The sequence below is a fragment of the Pteronotus mesoamericanus genome, unplaced genomic scaffold (genome assembly GCF_021234165.1).
Source record: "Pteronotus mesoamericanus isolate MK-2021 breed Mesoamerican mustached bat unplaced genomic scaffold, CSHL_Meso_final contig_20, whole genome shotgun sequence".
Classification (NCBI taxonomy): Eukaryota; Metazoa; Chordata; class Mammalia; order Chiroptera; family Mormoopidae; genus Pteronotus; species Pteronotus mesoamericanus.
Genome location: NW_026555085.1, coordinates 3,956,982 through 3,974,494, shown reverse-complemented (window position 1 = coordinate 3,974,494; position 17,513 = coordinate 3,956,982). Strand labels below are relative to the sequence as shown.

The 17,513-nt window shown below is 51.8% G+C and overlaps 1 protein-coding gene across 1 annotated transcript; it reads left to right on the top strand.

The window, feature by feature from the left end:
• The first annotated feature begins 7,369 nt into the window (after positions 1-7,369).
• Positions 7,370-13,513, top strand: MLN (motilin). Its single transcript, XM_054570203.1, has 4 exons — positions 7,370-7,486; positions 9,193-9,309; positions 12,538-12,678; positions 13,460-13,513. The coding sequence occupies exons 1-4, from the start codon at positions 7,370-7,372 to the stop codon at positions 13,511-13,513; spliced, it is 429 nt and encodes a 142-aa protein (XP_054426178.1).
• Positions 13,514-17,513: the final 4,000 nt, after the last annotated feature.

Genomic DNA, 17,513 nt, shown 5'->3' with positions numbered 1-17,513 from the left:
TTTGTCACTTCCAAAGCCATCTGTTTTCTTTTCACACACATCTATCATCTCCATAAAAATATAAATACATATCTTTAAAATTCAATTAAAAGGAGACCCCGTATCACAGAAGGAGCAATAAGAACAAATTCTATGGAAGTACAGCCACAGACCCAGCTCTTAGCACCCACATCCTTTTCCTGGAAAAAAAGTTATGTGACTCCTTCTGCAAGTTTTATAGTGGCAGCTTTTGTGATAAACACCCATAAATAGAAAGGCAACCCAGAAGCAAGTTGGTGACTGGGACATTTCTAGGAGTATATTAACTACCCAGGGAAGTATTGACCAGGAAGTTGGCAGGAATGCTATTGTAAAACTCAGCCAAGTCCCCAAGTTCTGCACACGCTGTCAATAGTCCATAAGGCTGAACCAAAAAGGAAAGCATTTTATCGGATTGTTTTGGGTCCAGGTTGTTGGTGAGCATTGACTGGACTTGACGGGAAATTGGAGATGCAGGAATGCCAATTAGAGTAGCAGATGTTAACACACAAACAATACGCTCAACTAATTGGAAATTAGTTCTGGGTGGACTCTGTGTTTGCGTGTTTTCTTTCCACTTGCCCGATTTCTATGCCAGGGGATCTAGGGGTGTGGCAGTATCTGCTGTGTGTCACTTCTCAACAAGTCATTTGGGAGCTCTGAAAAATGACCCTGAGCCACAGAAGGAAAAGAATACAAATACCCCATAGGTCACCAAAGCCTGTGTCCTTTGGGCCAGGACACAGTTACAGCCTAAAACACATCTCTCAGGGCTTTGCTTGCCCTAGTTTTAAATTCCATCACCATCACCTAGTATTTTTGCTCATGAGACCAGTGGCAGGCCTCTAGCTCTGTGAGGGACATCGAGGACCTTAAATCTAAGCCAAGCAACAGCTGTCTGCCCCTCCCCGACTCGTGCACCTGAGAACCTGGGTTCTTACCCTCTCTTTGGCCTTTGCTTCAGGCCAGCAACACGCATTTAATTCCTACCAGCCTGCTGGGCAAGCTGGCCTTTTGAAACCTTACAGTTTTCAATGGTACACCTTGAGCTTTGGCACTCCCAACACTCCCTGACTCATCTCTCAACTCTGTCTTCCTCTACAGCCATCCTGTCCCTTTGAGGGAACCATCGGGAAACAGAGCAGTGTGTGAGACCCTGTGCCTCCCCCCAGGAGCCCCCAGTTCCAGCTTTCCTTCTTTGCTTGCCCCTCCCTGACACACTAGGGGCCTAGGGGCCTTGATGACATCTGTCTAACAGCTCACCTGGCCATTTGCAGCTTGTAGTTCGAAGCTCCTGACATTGCATTAGGTCTCTGTCCTGCCTAGTGTTTGCTACATCTCCCGGTTTAGTATCATCTGCAAATTTAATTACCATGCCATTGCCTCCCTGTTCTGGACCATTAATGAAGATGTCATGGCAGTACCGAGCAAGTAATGTTTTCAAGGTCACAGGGAGAGGAGAGCTAAATTGCTCTTTAACACCTCTGCTCATTGTGGGGAAAGAGGTATCAAGTACCCATGTGTGGTTTGAGTCATTCCCTCTGAGTTTCGTGAACTTCCTTTCCCCAACTTGGGTTAGATTTCATGCTCCCTCTGCCTCGGCTGCTGCACATGCATGGCAGTTCCCATTGGGAGAGTGAAGAACATCAGAGTATGCCTTCCTTTAATTTTTATTCAATTTGTAGCAGGAAAAATAGCCACTAATTGAGCATTTGTAGGGAGAGATGGTGTACATGGCAAAGAAGAAGTAGTCATGATTAGGCTTGCTGCCTGCCCATCTCTCCACTTCTGAAGCACAGACCGTGACTGTGGAAAATACACATGGAGGGCCAGGGCTCCTGACAGAGAGGGGAGAAAGGACGTGTTCCTGGTGAGACCATTCCAAAAGGTCTGACCTACAAGATCTGCAGCCAAGAGGTGCACGAGGAGAGGTCCCTTTGTCCCTGCTGCTACCGCCTGTGACCGCGCAGCACACCGTGAGCCCTACAAGGTGCAGTCCCCTCTGCATTACAAGGAGTAGCCCACTGTGAACGCTGACTTGCCTGCCTTCCACACCAAACTGCAGATGCCACACCGCAATACTGCCAAGTGCCAATCAGAAGTGCCGAATCACAGGAAAGATCCAGAATAATGCCCACAAAAGTTATTCATGCCCACAAAAGTGACCCCCACTATTTACTGTTTTCAGCACTTCCCTTCTCCCATCTCTCATAGCAGACTTGTCTCCTAATTGTTTCTCAGACAGGCTGTCTTGAAGGTGTCTCTGGACCAGAGCCCAGACTGGCCCAGCTGAGGCAAGACACCCATCTCAAAATGGCCCCCGCTGCTTGGTGGATGGTCTGGCCCGCCATCTGCAATCCTCCTGAGTCCAGGTCTGGACTCTCCAAGCCTACGAACACACAAGAATACCAGTGTTTGTCCCAGCTGGTCAGCGCAGACTGGGTATGCTCAGATACCTTGCCAGGAGATGGCTCAGGGAAAGAAGGGCAGGTTTGGAGAATTTGTACCAGGCCATGTTGAGGGCTATACACATCCATGTGCTCACACAGCAAACACTGAGAGGCAAAAAAAGCACAGTGGATCCTGAAGCCAGACTCCTGAGTTCGAATAATGGCCCTGACGTGTTAAGAGCTCTGTGATCTTACACCAGTCCTTTCACCTTAGTTTTCCCACCTGTAAAATGGGATCATAGCCACACCAAGCTCATAGGATCGTTATGAGATTTTTAAAAGCTGGTATGTGTCATGTCAGGCTGTCATTTATTATATCTTGAGCACTATCCACATCCCAGACACTGTCAGGGTCAGGAGTCAGCAAGCGTTTTCTATAAGGTCCAAATAATAAATATTTTCAGCTTTGCGAATCTCCATGTCTCTGTCACAACTCTTCAGTTCTGCTGTTGTTGCCCAAAAGCAGCTGTAGACCATGCGCAAATGAATGAGAATGTTCTAATAAAACCTTATTTATGGTCACAGAAATTTGAATTTCATCTAAATTCACATCACTAAATATTATTATTCTTTTGATTTTTAAAATTATTTAAAAAACTACTCACAGCTGCCAGGCTCTATAAAGATGGGTGGTGGGCTGGATGTGGCCCTCGTGTCCTGACACAGGGGTCCCTGGTGCAGGTGGAGCCTCCCCAGGCCTGGGAAGCAGCGGCTCCTTCACCAGCTTCATGCTGCTTTGACCCCACTAAGGTCTGTGACCTCATCTGAAAGCCGTTCTTGAAATGGGTGGTACATTCAGACTCCAATCAGGCCAAGGTTAAGAGATGGCAACGCAGTTCCAAGCTCTGGCATTTCAAGCTCTGATTCCTCTGAGATAAATGCACTCCGGCATGCTGGAGGAGTTCTAACCTCAAGTCGGGCGTGGAATACAGAGAGCCTGTGGCCAGGGAGCCTTGATGAGCCAGGAATTTAGAGGTCATCGGGTCAGGTTTGAAGCACTACAAATCTTTGTCCCTTTCCAAGGGGAAAAGCCAGAGCAGAACTGAAGGGCTAACAGGGGGACAAGTTCCTGGACAAGAAGCAGTCCCCATCTGGATGTTTGGGCAGCCTCTCTGGAGGTCAGTAATGGTCAATGGGGTGCACCTGGGGACGTGACCGCTGCCTGCCCAGACCCTCGGGACTTCACACCCATCTGTCCCAGCTGCCTCCCTTAGTTTCCCAGCCCCGCCTCTCCCTGCTCCAACATCCACACCAGCATGACATTTCCATCATATCACCCTCTTCAAGGCACCATGAGGACCCCAGATTCCCACCTCCCTCATCACATGGCAGTCCCTCCCTTGGTTTCTAAGTGCCGCCGCCCCCCCAACACACACACACAGGCCCCAGACTGACTCTCTCCGAACCCACACAGGGGACCTCTGGTGGCACCTGCGCCCTGTGCCAACCTCTACACCTGTGGGTGACCCACTCCCTCCTTCTGCCATACCTGACCACATCTGGCCTTGACCTTTGTATGAAGATACCTTGTAGTGGGGTCACAGAGGAGTGATTTAATTGTGCCACAGTTTACTTACCTGTAAAATGGGAGGAAATAAGAGCACCTCTCATGAGGTTGCTGAGGTTTAATTAGATCACACACATCAAGCGTTCCCAGAAGCCCTGTGGAAACAGCACAGCCAGCAGCAGTAAGCCGGACTGACTCCAGAACACATTCACCTCTTCCCTCTTTGAATCTTTAAATTTACCATTAGAATTACACAATTACCACAACACATTTCCTGGATGGGAGTCCTGTCTCTCCACTTAGGCTACAGTCATATAAACCTTCTGTCCTGCACACCTTACACATTTCCTGGGCTCCCACGGGGCCTCTGGTGCTCCACAGCCCTGTGTCTGGACTGCTGTTTTCTTTTCATTAATCTATTGAAATGCTGCCGTGCACCACTGTGCCCTTTCTTTTATGAGAGGCTTCAGGGGGAAAACTGCAGACGAGTTATCCCCCTAACATGGCACTCTGACAGGTCGACAGCGGATGTGCTCACCAGAGTTGGCCTGGAGATGCTCAACAACATCATATATTTAAGTAACAAAAAAGAAAGGGCTTTTGTTAAAGGGACCCTCTGGGCAGCAGCTTGGCATTCTGAGTGGGCAGGAGAGTGCCGTGCAGCGGGGGCTGGCCTCCACCAAACCCCAGCTGTGGCTTGAGGAAGAGGCTTTCCAGAAAAGCCCGCAGTCCACCGCATTGCAGGCCCTGCCGTGGTTTCCATGAGCTCCAAGAATCCAGGCTCCCCACCCAGAGCCCCCAAAGGTGTGACCAAAGGTTAATGGGCTCCAAAGGGGAGAACTGGAGGTATATAAGGGCCGGTCAGACCAGCCAGACACCAAAGGACAAGCAGAGGGACTCTGCCAGGCCCACGCAGACCACGCTCGCACTGTGAGTAGCCATGGAGGAAAGCGGGTGGGGCAGGTGATGAGCATGAGCCCCAGGGTACAACATCGCAGAGCCGACCAGCTCCCACGTCCCTCTGCCACCTTCAAATGCTCAGCTGGGTTTCCGACTGAGTGCCCCAAGCTGATTTTGGGTAGCAGGCTAAAGGTGCACGCAGTAAGCAGCAGCAGGGCTGCCCTGAGGCATGGAGGCCAGAGGGGGAGCAGGCAAATGCAATTCCCGGCAACAGAGAGGCTGTTTGGGGTCAGTGGTGCCATCGACTGCCAGCCAGAAGCCCAAGCTAGAAACTCAGCAGGAACATAGGGCCCCACATGGCATGGAGGCTCTGCTCTGGAAAGTTAAGGGGAAAGGCTGGTCCCTAGGGACTACAAGCCTGGCACTACTATGGAGGGGCAGGGAGGAGACAGGTACCCCCTGGTCCAGAGCTGAGCATCTGAAGGCAGAGCCCAGCCTGGGTGATGGAATGAAAAGCCGGCACGCACCGCACTGTGAAAAGCTCCTCCCACTCTGTTGCTTGCAGAACACAAATGAATGTAGGTGACACGGATTTTGCCTTTTTTTATTTCAAGTTTTTATTAATTCTTATGGAGTGAATTAAATGCCAACACCAGAATGAAAAGGGATCTATAGCATCTCCATGAAGGAAAAGGGACGTCATAAATGTGACATATCTGTGTCCTCTGGGAGGGACAGGGACCCAGAGACCACATAGTGAAAGGACAGGAACAGAAGGGAGGAACCGTGATTCAGAGCTTCTCACCCCCATTATGTCTACCGTCCTCTCAAGGTCCTCCGAGAGAGGCGGTCTTCGGTGGGCAGTGGTCCTTCCCACCCTCCTGGAATTTGTATGCAGCTGGCATGGGAGGCTTTGGCTGTCTGAACACTGGTGTTCTTGCTCATAGAGTTTTATCAAAAGGAGGGAAGAAAGCGGGACAGGGCAACAGGGTAACAGGAAGGCACCGGGAGTGCCCTGCTGAGTATAGGTGGCTCTAGGTCACTGAGGAGCCTGGTCCTGGCAGAGAGGCAGGACACCAGCCTTGGAAGATTCTGTCCCAAGGGAGAGAGTATGGGGCCTGCTGCACAGCCTGAAGGCCAGCTCAGGCGGGACGCTCCTACTAAACAGAATCCTGTGGGAGGCCCCTGTGGACCCCGGGAAGCTCATTATCTGAAACCCTGTAATAACCCCACGCCTCCTGCAGCAGAGGCTGCCTCATCTCCCCTTGCCCTGGAGGCCTGGCCCTTGCCTCAGCAGTCCACCCAGCATAGGAACATCGGTGTCTGAGGTATATTCAGCAGGTCTGCGCCCTTCTCTGCCTTCTGTAACCAAAGGTAACAGGCGGTGAGGGGCTGGGAAAAGCACCAGGCCTCAGAAGTTTGGCTTCTAGTCCCCCACTGCCTTTGAATGAGTCCCTCCACTTTCCTAGGTCTCCTTCCCTCCCCAGATCACACCTGCCCCCAGACAGACATGAGGACTGTGTGCAAGGGGGCTAGGAAGGGGACTCCTTGCCCCCATGTAAGGAATCAACTGAGGCTGGCACCCAGCAGACCATGCCCTCCTCCCCATAGGACCCTCCTGACCCTACTCAAAGTGCAGCCGGCTGACCCTTCCTCCAGCCTGTGCGGTCCTGCAGCCACCACGCCCACCTGCTCCCTGCCAGGTCTGCGCAGCCCACCCGGACAGGGCCACTTCCTGAGATGCAGGAGGGCCCCCACACACCTCTCCGGCACTCATGGCATGCTGAGGCGTGGGGTGGGGGTTTTCAGGGAGAAGTGGTACCCCTATTGTTTCTGCATGGCAGTGAACAGGCAGTTAGATTTCACAGGAACAGGGAGAGACTTGTTCCAGAGCCAGCGCTGGCCCCAGAGGGCTGGGTAGGGACCCCACTCCCAGCTCCTGCACACTGCTCCATCTGGCTCTGCCGCCACATGGCAGAGGATCTCAGTCCTTTTCCCTCTATACCTGGGGTCTTGGCCTGGTGCTTCCAAGTAGAGTCAGGGTCATCTGGGCTTAGGTGCATCCCTTTCAACATCCTAATTGGCTGAGAGAGCCGGGTGGGTTCTCTGGGTCTTGGGACATAGTTCTGTTAATAATCGAGGAGTTTTTTCTCTGAGACCAAGGTCCCTCCCACCTCAGGAGCCTAGCTGTCCTCAGCAGACCTCACCTATAACAAAGAGAAGGGACCACAAGTAGGATGATTCTTCCTGGCGTGTGGCAGGGGGCCAGGCGACCCCACTGGTCAGCTCTCAAGGCTCTGCTGCAGGGAGGGGGCTCCGAGCTTGTCTGGTAAAGCCCCGTACCCAGCCCATATCCAGAGAGGCTAAGCAGCTTGCTCAAGATCACACAGCCACAGGCAGGGCATGGAGCAGAGCCGAGGGCTTGGCCTGCAGTGCCGCAGTCCAGCACTGCCCAGAATTCCGTGACAGACGCTCCCCATTGTCCAGCTTCAGGATGGTGTCCTGCAAGGCCGTGGCTGCCCTGCTGGTAGTTCATGTCGCTGCTCTGCTGGCCTCCCAGACAGAAGCCTTCGTACCCATCTTCACCTACAGTGAGGTCCAGAGGATGCAGGTAAGAAATCTCCTCTGCCCTGCTCCCCAGCATGGGCCAGTGACTCACAGCCCTGCTCAGCACTGAAGAGGTGTTAGTTTTTCTAAGGCACAAATGTCTCTTCAGTAAACCTACATTTAATCAACTATGCCAGTGACACTGAGGACAGCATGAAGGACCTGGCTCCAAAGATAACTCCAGACTCCAGCCGTCTCCCTGGCCTCCTCCCCTCCTCTACCAGTGCCACTCACACGTGTCAGTGGAGTGATATCTTTTCCCACTCCTGCTCATCCTTCCAAGGGAATTTTCAATTGACAAGTCAATACACTGAGTGAGAGGCCAGATATACAAGAAAACCTAAGAAGGCTCAGGAGCCAAGACACAAACGCATAAAAAATTCTCTAAAAATAGAAGACAAAGGGGAGATGTCACAAGGCAGGGGATGATTAATTGCCCAACAAGTAATGCTGTTGGTAAGTGCTGAGTTCAGAGGAGGGAGAAGTTGCTGTGGGCTGGTGCCTGTTCCGAAGCCTACAGGGAAACACTGACACCCGAGCCTTGGGAGAACAGGAGGAGGACCGGTGGAGGCAGCTTCCGGGTAGCAGTGGCGAAGACTCCTTCTGTTTAGAGGCCAGGAGGGAACAAGGCAGGCCTCGTGAACCCGGCGGCAGGGCCTCGGGACAACTGGACTGCTGGGCCTGCCTCCCTGTGACTTGTACTTTAGACGCAGGGTTTCTGAGTGTCTGCCAACACTGGCTTCTCTTTCGCCCCAAGGAGACGAAGAAATGGAACTTTCACGTTCCACCACTCGCAGATGGAGGCTCCCACAGGGACGAACACCTGAGTCAGTTCTCTGGGAAGTTGTGTGGCCCCGTGGTCTGGCTTCTGTACATACACCCTCTGTCCGGGACAGGCGTCCCTTGCAGAGGCAAGACTGGACCCAGATCCCCTTCTTCCGGGACAGACAGAGAAACAGATGGGGGGCCTTGAACACACCTTGCTCCACCCTGCTCCCTCTCCAGAAAAGACAACCTACTGTCTAGGATTGCCACGTCTCAGGGCAGGCCCAGAGCTGAATCCCAAGAGTGTCCTTAGAGAAACCAAAGCACAGGAGTGCATCTGATCTGAGTGCTCTGAGACCTGGCAAGACTGGGGGCTGGACAGACGGAGTCAAATTCAGTGGAACACAAACGAGCAAAATGGCAACCAAAGGACACTTTGCATTCATCTGAAGTGTGATTTTGCTCCCTGTAATTGCCTTCGGGATTTTTATGAAGGAGCTGCAAACTCCCTCCATTATTCATCTCCCAGTCTTGCCTCCTATAAATCACCTCCCAGGGACTCCAGTTTCTGGGCCACTCCATGGTGTCCTCACAGGCTAGGCTGTCTCATCACCTTTTTTTATAGGCTCTCTGCTAAGAAAAACACATTTTCATACTTAATATGCATGAAGGGCAGCCATTATTTTCAACATTTTAATTTAATTAACAGTAACAATCTGGGTGTAATGTATGAACTTCAAAGGAACAAATTCCTCTTCAGGCTGACCTGCTAGGGGGCAACTCCAGGCCCCTGGGTGTCTGTGACGCCTCATGCAAGAGGCGCCAGGGGAGAGGGAGGTTTTGTGGCCTGAGGGGAGCCCATGCCACTTGGCACCCTGGGCAGAAACAGACAAGGGCCATCTGGGAGGCGGGTGGGTTTTGTGTGATTTTATGCTCTGCCCCCAGGAAAAGGAGCGGAACAAAGGGCAGAAGAAATCCCTGAGTGAGCAGCAGAGGTCTGAAGAGATGGGTCCCCTGGATCTCACAGAGCCCACAGAGGAAAAGGAAGACCAAGTTATCAAGGTGAGCAGACAAGTGGACAATGCAGAGGAACCTGGGGTGGGTTCCCCTGGCCAGCCACAGAATGTGCTAGGGCACAGCAGTGAGCCATTCGGGCAATGGACTCCATCCTAGAAGGGAGAAACAGACACCAGCTATGAGACAATAAGCCGTTTTAGACACCAACAAGGAAGTATTATAGAGAGTGATAGGGTGAGATTTGGGGTCACTGCTTTGGATGGGGGGGCATCAGGGAAGGCCCCTTGGAGGGAGGGGACATTGCATTGGAAACCTGAATATGAGAAGGAACGCCTCCTTGCAAAGAGTTAGAGCAAGTACACCCCAGAAGAAGGAACCGTGAGTGTAATGGCCCTGCTCAGGAAGCACCTGGTGGGTTTGAGGTCCTTGAGGCCAGGGTGCCCTGAGAGAGGGCAATAGATCAGCAGAGCAGAGTCTGGTGGGCCAGAGGCCACTGGGGATTCCAAGCAGGGAATTCACCAGGTCTGGCATAGAAAGATCTGGGCAGCATGAGGGAAGGCAGGAAACTCGTCAGGATGCAGGTGCAGTCCTTAGTCGGGAGAGAGATAATCAGGATGCAGTGCCTCCCCCTAGCGAGGAGCCCAGGAGGCAGCTACAGTGTCAAGGCCCAGGACCCAGGACCTTTCAGCAACACATTACGATGTGTGGATCGTCTGAGCTGGAGAGAGCCTCAAGTGTGTCCAGTACCCCTCTAATTGCACAGGCACGTACCCAGACGATGAACACTCCCGAGCCCTGCTATGTGTGTGGCCTGGTTCTAGGCCCTGGAGATAGAGCGGTGAACAAAACTGACAAATGGGCTGCCCTCCTGGTGCTCACACTGGTCCCCAGCCTCTGCTCAGTGAGGGACCAGGAACAGATGTGCAAACAGGATAATAAACAAACTTTGTAGTATGGTGGGTAGTGATATGTGCTGTGGAGGAAAATAAGGCAGGGAAAGCAGGAGGGACTGCTTGCGATTTTAAATGGGGTGATCAGAGCAGGCTTCATGATTAGATAGTATCAGTGCAAAGACCTGAAGAGAATGAGGGAGGGAATCAGAAGAATGTCTGGGGAAGAGCATTCCAGGCAGAAGGAAGAGCAGGGCAAAGGCCCTGAGGCAGGAGTGGGCCTGGTGCATTCTGGGAACAACGGGGAGGCCAGAGTGGCTGGAAGAGAGGGAGTCTGGGGAGAGTTGATGTGAGTCCAGAATGTGGACTTTTTAGGCCATTCTCCAGACTTGGCTTTCATTATGCTGACTGGAGCCTTTCGGGGCTTTGGGCAGAGGAGGAACATGATCTGGTTTACATTTTAAAAGAGTCTTCCCAGCTTCTGTGTTGAGAACAGGCTTTGAAGGGGAAGGCAGAATTATGGAGACTACAGGAGAGGCTGCAGCAGTATCCAAGAGAGAGTGGTTCAGCCCAGGTGGTCATGGTGGAGGCAGAACAAAATGGTCAGATTCTGGAAATACTTTGGAGTTAGAAGCCCACAGGATTTGCTGGAAAAAAGAAATATATAGGATGTGGAAAAAGAAAAAAGAAAACTGACTTCAAGGATTTTGGCCGGAACACCTGAGACAGTGAAGCCTGTGGTTGGCTGCAGGTTGACAAGAGGAGGATCAGGAGGTCGCACCGGACCTGTGAACTGTGAGATGCCTGTCAGGCATCTGGGTGGAGACAGTGCACGGGCAGGTAGATATATACAAGTCAGCACTTGAGGAAGGGTTGGGGCGGAGACGTAACGCGAGGGTCATCAGTGATTAGATGGGATTTCAACTCAGGACAGGGTGAGCTCGTTAAGCGGGTGTGGGTCAATGGAGAAGGGAGCGGCCCCAGGACTGAGCGTGAGGTGCTTCCCTGTAGAGGCGCCTGGGCGGGGAGGAGACTGATTTCTCGATAGAGTGAGGCCCTTGCCAAGGTCACACAGTGGTCAGGGTAGAGCTCAGCAGGACTCCACGCCTCCCGCCACCCCCTGGACACTGGCCAGTGACCTTTCCTCGCCTTGGGTTGCCCCAGCACGCTGTCCACCAACAGTGAGGTCAGACGTGTGGCCCAGAAAGCGATCTTGGTGCTGTCGCTGCAGTGGGCGGGGAGCTCCTTAGGCTCTTGAGGAGAGAACTGGGGGTGAGACATTCAGCTGGGAAAGGGGAAGCTGGCTGGAAACCGCCCTCCTACATGCAGCAGAGGCCGTTAAGGCACTGACTGAGGTTCCCATGATACATGCTACGTCCAATGTAACATCTTGGGAGGCTTCTGGGGTGAGGCACCTCTCATCCCCTATCCACCTGCCTAGAACTGTGATATGCAGGCCCAGAAGACCCTTACGGATCACCCAGTCCAGCCTCCTCATTTCACAGTGAGGAAGATGAGGCCCAAAGGAAGGGATAACCATGGCAAGAGAATGGTATAGTCTGGGCTGGGGTCCAGAGCCCCACTGAGGTGCACCTAAGGTTGCCCCTCAGATATCTGGAGCCCATTTCCCAGCCCCAGGGAGCCTGGGGAGAGATGGGGAGCTGGTTTGCCAGCAAGATCATTGAGCCAGGAAGCTCTGAAGGACAGCAAGGTCAGTCAGTACCCCCGGCTCTACCACAACCTCTCTTGGTGGCAAGCCTCCAGGCAGGTCCTCTAGGGTCTCACTTGTGTCCCCACAGTGCTAGAGCAAGTGTAGCTTGGTGGTCATTGGCATTGATGCTGGAGACAAGTCCCTTTGATGTACTGTTTCCTTCCTCACTATTTAGTCCCTGTGTGGCCTCAAGCAAGTTATTCAACCTCTTTGTACTTAGTTTCCCCATCTGCAAAATGGGGGCACTAATAGTCTCTACATCATAGAATTATTGAGCTTAATAGTAATACACTAAGGCACTTAGAATGACACCTGGCACATGATGGTTTAGCCTTCTGGAGACAGGGGAGGCGAGTGTCCTGCCCACGTGAAAAGCCAGGGGGGTTCCTGACAACCCCATTCCTCCTGGCCCAGCTTCCCCACCAGAGGCGGTTTGTTAATCATCCTGCCAGGAGGTCTCAGTGACTTCCACGATTCAGCCCCATGGTTGGAACTGGGCGGGGGTGGGGGGTGGGATGCAGAGGGGGTGCCAGAATTCCCAACTGGCCCAAGGGGCCCAGAGGATTGGGCAGGGTAGGACCAGCAGGGTAGTGTGGCTCCTGTAGGACACCCAGGGGTTAATGGCACTCCCCCCTGCCTCTCCCTTCTTGTTAACTCTGCCTTATTTCACAGCTGACTGCTCCCATGGAAATTGCAATGAGGATGGACTCCAGGCAGCTGGAAAAGTACCGGGCCGCCGTGAACGGGCTGCTGAGCAAGGTGCTGCTGTCCACCCAGGGCTGGACGGGGTGGAGGGGGGGGGTGGTTTTGCAGGTGGGCATCTCTGCACAGGGCCCAGCCTCTGCCCACCTCGAATTAGTATTCCAGCAGCCAGCAGTCTGAGTCGGAGTTTGGGGATGGCGATTTGTTTGTCTGCTCTGCACCTGAGAACATGAAGCTGTTTTCTCCCGCACGCGTGCCCTCCTCTCCGGTCACCCAGCCTAATCGTGGAACAGGGAAGGCTCGGATGCCTGCTGGGGCCTGAGGAGCCCAGCTCCCAGCCAGGGGCATCTCCAGGCCCTGCCTGGATGGCTTAGGCCTGTCCCAAACACCCTTCTGGCAGATGGCTACAACAAACGACAACCCACCAACACTCCCCTGCTCCAAATATGTTCATTCCCTCCCCCAAACACCGCTGTAATTTCTCTAAAGAAAAAAAATGCAATATGGCCAAAGCCTGCATTTTTTTTTTTTTTTCATCACTCTGCACATGGAAATCCTGAGCCCCACTTGGCCTTGCCCACTTCAAGGTCTGCCTGAGTTACTTGTGCAAAGCTAGACTGACAAACAGCCACTAATTACTTCTCACAGTCCCCAGGAGAGGAGAAAGGCAGGGAGGACGTGTCCAAGGTGGAGAAATGTGGAGGTTAAATGACTTGCCCCAGGCTACAGAGAAAACTAGAGGTAAAGCTTCCAGAAGCCTGGCAAAACTTGCCCCTCCTTGGTGCCCCTCCTCCCTGGGGCTTGCAGACAGGTTTAGAAAGTGGTTCATAAGCTGATAATCAAGCCTGCTGACACTACTGAGCTGCAAACCTCCTTTGCTTTTTTCCAACAGTCAGAGGACAGCCTGCTCCACTCCTGGGAGAAGGTGGCCAGTGGCCAAAACTGAGGGCCTGGCCCCAAGAGGGAGGCCCTGGAAGGCTGCATGGCCCCCGCAGTGGGGCTGGAAGAAAATCACCTTCTCCCAAGCAAATCCCCCTCCAGCAAATAAAACGTGAAATATACAGAAATGACTCTGTTATTTAACATCTTAATTTCCAAAGGTCAAACTCAGATCATGCCATAATGGGAAAAATAAAGTTCAGAGAGACTTTGGCCATAAATGGTACATACATTAGCCAAACATGCACCTTTTCTAAGTTCTAGGTTCCAATGTTAATTTAGGCCACAGAATTGGAAGATTTGCATTGGCCCTCCTGTGAGAGGTCAGGAAACTGAGGCCCAGAGAGATGGCATTCTTTTGCCCACACTGAGTCTGTGGCTGAGCAAGGGCTGGAGTCTGGTCTCCTGAATCCTCGTGCATTTCTTATTACCAACAAGCTTGAGGTCTAATGGGTCAGAGAGTTTGAATCAACCCCTTGCTGAGAACTTCCTGCTAGTCTTTAAACTCAATGGACCTTTGCGAAAGCAAGGTGGTGATATCCACCTCGAGAGGAGGGCATGGAGGCACCAGCAAAGAGCAAATTACTATTATTGTTATCACCTTGTGACTACATGCTCCAGCATCCGCAGCTAAATCACACAGCCAACGCACTTATTTCTGCCTTCTAATCAAAACTGGATGGGGCATTTCATTCTAATTTAATTTTACATTAATGAATGTTCATTTATTTATAAGCTAGGGCCATACAGAAACCATTGGTTACCAGGAGTTAGACACAGTGCCTGTTCCGTATATCTATCCACTTGATTCAGTGCAGGGGCTTAGCCAGAGAGAAGTTACTGAAACAAGAAAACCTCAACCTTTAAAAAGGACACTCCCCTGGGTGCTCCGAGTGCCCCCAAGGAACACCCAAACCCCTGCTTGTTGCACATTCAGTTTCCAATGTGCTCCTATGCACTACAACGAAACCCAAGCGCAGCTGCAGGGTCTGAAGAAATGCTGCTGAAATGCTGTCAAAATGCCAGGTAACAAATGGAGCTGAGGCCGCAGCAGGGCACATGGGAGAGAAAGGAGGAAAAGACCCGGGAACCTGTAAAGCCTGCAACAGGGAGGAACTGAATCCAAGGCTCCTGGCACTTCCGAGTTCCATGCCAGTCACTGAACTATGTCATGCACTCCAAGGAGCAGGAAAACAAAATGCTCACTGTCTTGTCCTATGTGGAAAACGCAGATTTCATGTTTCCTTACCAGTTGCTCAGACTTGCCCCTACAGTGAGACCACCTCCCCCATCACCAGCAGGGTGCCTGTATCAGGGACAGGGGCCCCTGCGACCTCTGAGGAATGTTCTTCAGGATCCTGGGGCTGTAGGGCAGCCTTGGAATAGGCGCCAGGGAGGGCACTGAGACTGTTAGGAGATTTCGCTCCATGTAGTCTGCATCTCTTCTTAACTGGAATTGGATCAGCAAGCACAGCTCCGGGAAGTGTGAGGGCATTGCCTGTTCTGCAGAACAGCCCTGTTCAAAGCTCGGCGCTGCAGCCGGCTGTCCGAGACTCTCAACCAGTGGCCTCTGATGTGCTACTGAGTAATGAGCTGCAACGGGTCCCTGCCACCGCTGGCATCTGTGCGCACTGTACTCAGGGCCCTATTTAGATGTGTCGGTTCCTTTCTTCTCTCGTTTTCCTCCTCCTGCCACTGTTCTCACAATCGGCTCAAATAATTCTTTTCCTCCAACATGTTCCTCCAGTTTCTAGGACAGCAGACTGGATTGCTTACAGGACCTGCACAGCCCAGGAAGAAATTAAAATTGGGGGAAGAAATTAAAATTTGGAGAATGTTGGGGAGGATTCTGTGAGCTGAGCCAAGAGAAAATACCATGTTTTCACAAAATAGAAGTAAGGAGACACACTCTTGGTGAAAGCTCTAGAATCCCTGGACCAGGACCCAGCCTGGATCAGATGGGGATGGGGCCCAGAGGAATCAGCAGGTGAGGACGATGGGGCTCTTCCTCACATCTGGCTGAGGTTTATCCAGCAAAATCTGCAAGACTTTCTGCAGATACCTGGCAATAGTGGACAGTTACAGATTACTCTGTCTTTGTGTGGAATGCACTGTACACGTAACAGGACCACAGGTAATTACAGGGCAACCCGAACCTAGGTGCACAAGATGGTGATGATAAGGTATTTTCTCTGTAACCACATTGGTGTGATTTTATAATTACTGAGCTGCATGAATTTGCAGTGAAATTGAACAGTTAAAAGCCAAGAGTAATTGTCTGGTATCTGTACTCTGTAATTTAGTATAATCTAATCATGGACAAAGTCCAAAAGAAACTGTTTGGAAGTGTTACATTTTCTTCACACACAATTCATTTTTGACATCGGGGGACATATTCCACACCTCTTAAGGAACCCTCACCTACAGATATTAAAGTGTGAGAGAGTGGCCAAAAGAGTGAGAATCTTGTTTCATTGTCATCTGAAAAGCAGATGACAAAATTGCCCATTAAACCCATTCCGGCACTTCTCTGTGACTCATTTTGCTCCTTCACTGACCTAGAGAGATGGAAAGGGTCCTTCTCTTCCACGTGGCACTGAGACGAGGCAACAAGATGTTGGCCAGTGCTGGGCCATTCCAGTCCAGACTGGAGCCCCAAATAGCACCCACATCGTCCCCTTTTCAACCACACTCTCTCAGTGCCACCATCCCCACCCCGCAGTGTGACGCCACCATGATGCAGTCTGAAGGAAGCCCAAAATAGCTGAGGGACACACGAGGCTGGCAACGAGGTAGAACAAGGACAAGTCTATGGTTCCTGAGCATCTCTAAGGACCTGATAAATGTGCGCAGGACTTTGCAGGAGAACAGAACCCACTGAAAGATTCATGGCTGTTATTATGACAAGGCTCTGCTGAGATGGAAGGTCAGCAGGACGGCAGTGTGGCAGCCCTCTGGGAATCCAGTGTCCTCCAAGCAGCCCCTCACCGCCACTAAATGCGTGGATGTGGTTACTAAGTAGATATAGACACTAGAGCTTGTTTTTCCTCTTTTGCCTTTAATAAATCAGGAAGACTGACTGCAGCCTGAGCTTTTCACCTTAAACACACACACACACACACACACACACACACACACACAACAAAACGATGAGAAAGGAGGGCACAGAGGGCAGATGCTGACCTTGTAATATTGCCCTTTTCTTTAAAATAGGGACAGGTCCAGGTGAGGAACCACAGTGAAGACACAGAAATGCAGTCTCAGAGAAAGCCCACAGGGCTCTCGGGCAGCCCCTCACGGGGCGGGGGTGGCAAGGAAGCACTGAGGCCCTGCCCTGGTCGGGGGACATGAGGCTCAGCGAAGGAAATGTGGGGACGGTTGTGTGGAGGAACATGAAGAGCAGCAAGCTGACTTCAATGAAGCGGGAAAAGTTGATGGAGGACCCAGTGAGGCTGGTAATCCAAGGAGGGACAGGGCTGGAGCAGAGGGTTCAGAAGAGGAAAGGCAGAGACCTGGGAGGAAGGATTGTGAGGTTTTTACTAATTGACTTTTTCAATAAGATGGTGAGGTTTTTTCTCGCTGGGGGTGGGGAGGAAGTACTGATGGACTAACATGCTCTAAGTGGTGGCACACGGCCACACCGAAGGCCTGCTGCACTCAGCAGACGAGGCCTGGCACTGCCAGAAGCCACCATGGAGGCAGAAGGGTGGACCATGGTGGGTGGGGGGCACTGCTGGGCACACATTGGTTCCAGGCCAGAGGGAAGACACAAGGAGGGGTGGGGAGCATCATTTTGCCCCAGGTATGTGTAGCAGCAGCAGTGTCTCTAAACACAAGGAAGGCTGACAAACCAATGAAGCCCACACTGGGTACCACCGCTGGGGTAGCTCCAGTTCTGTATGTATTTTTAAATCACCCTGAGACCTACTGTGATGAAATAGACAGGAACTCTGCAGTATCCTGTGACTAACTTTGTTTAAGCATCAGTTTCAAGCCCTCTTAGAATA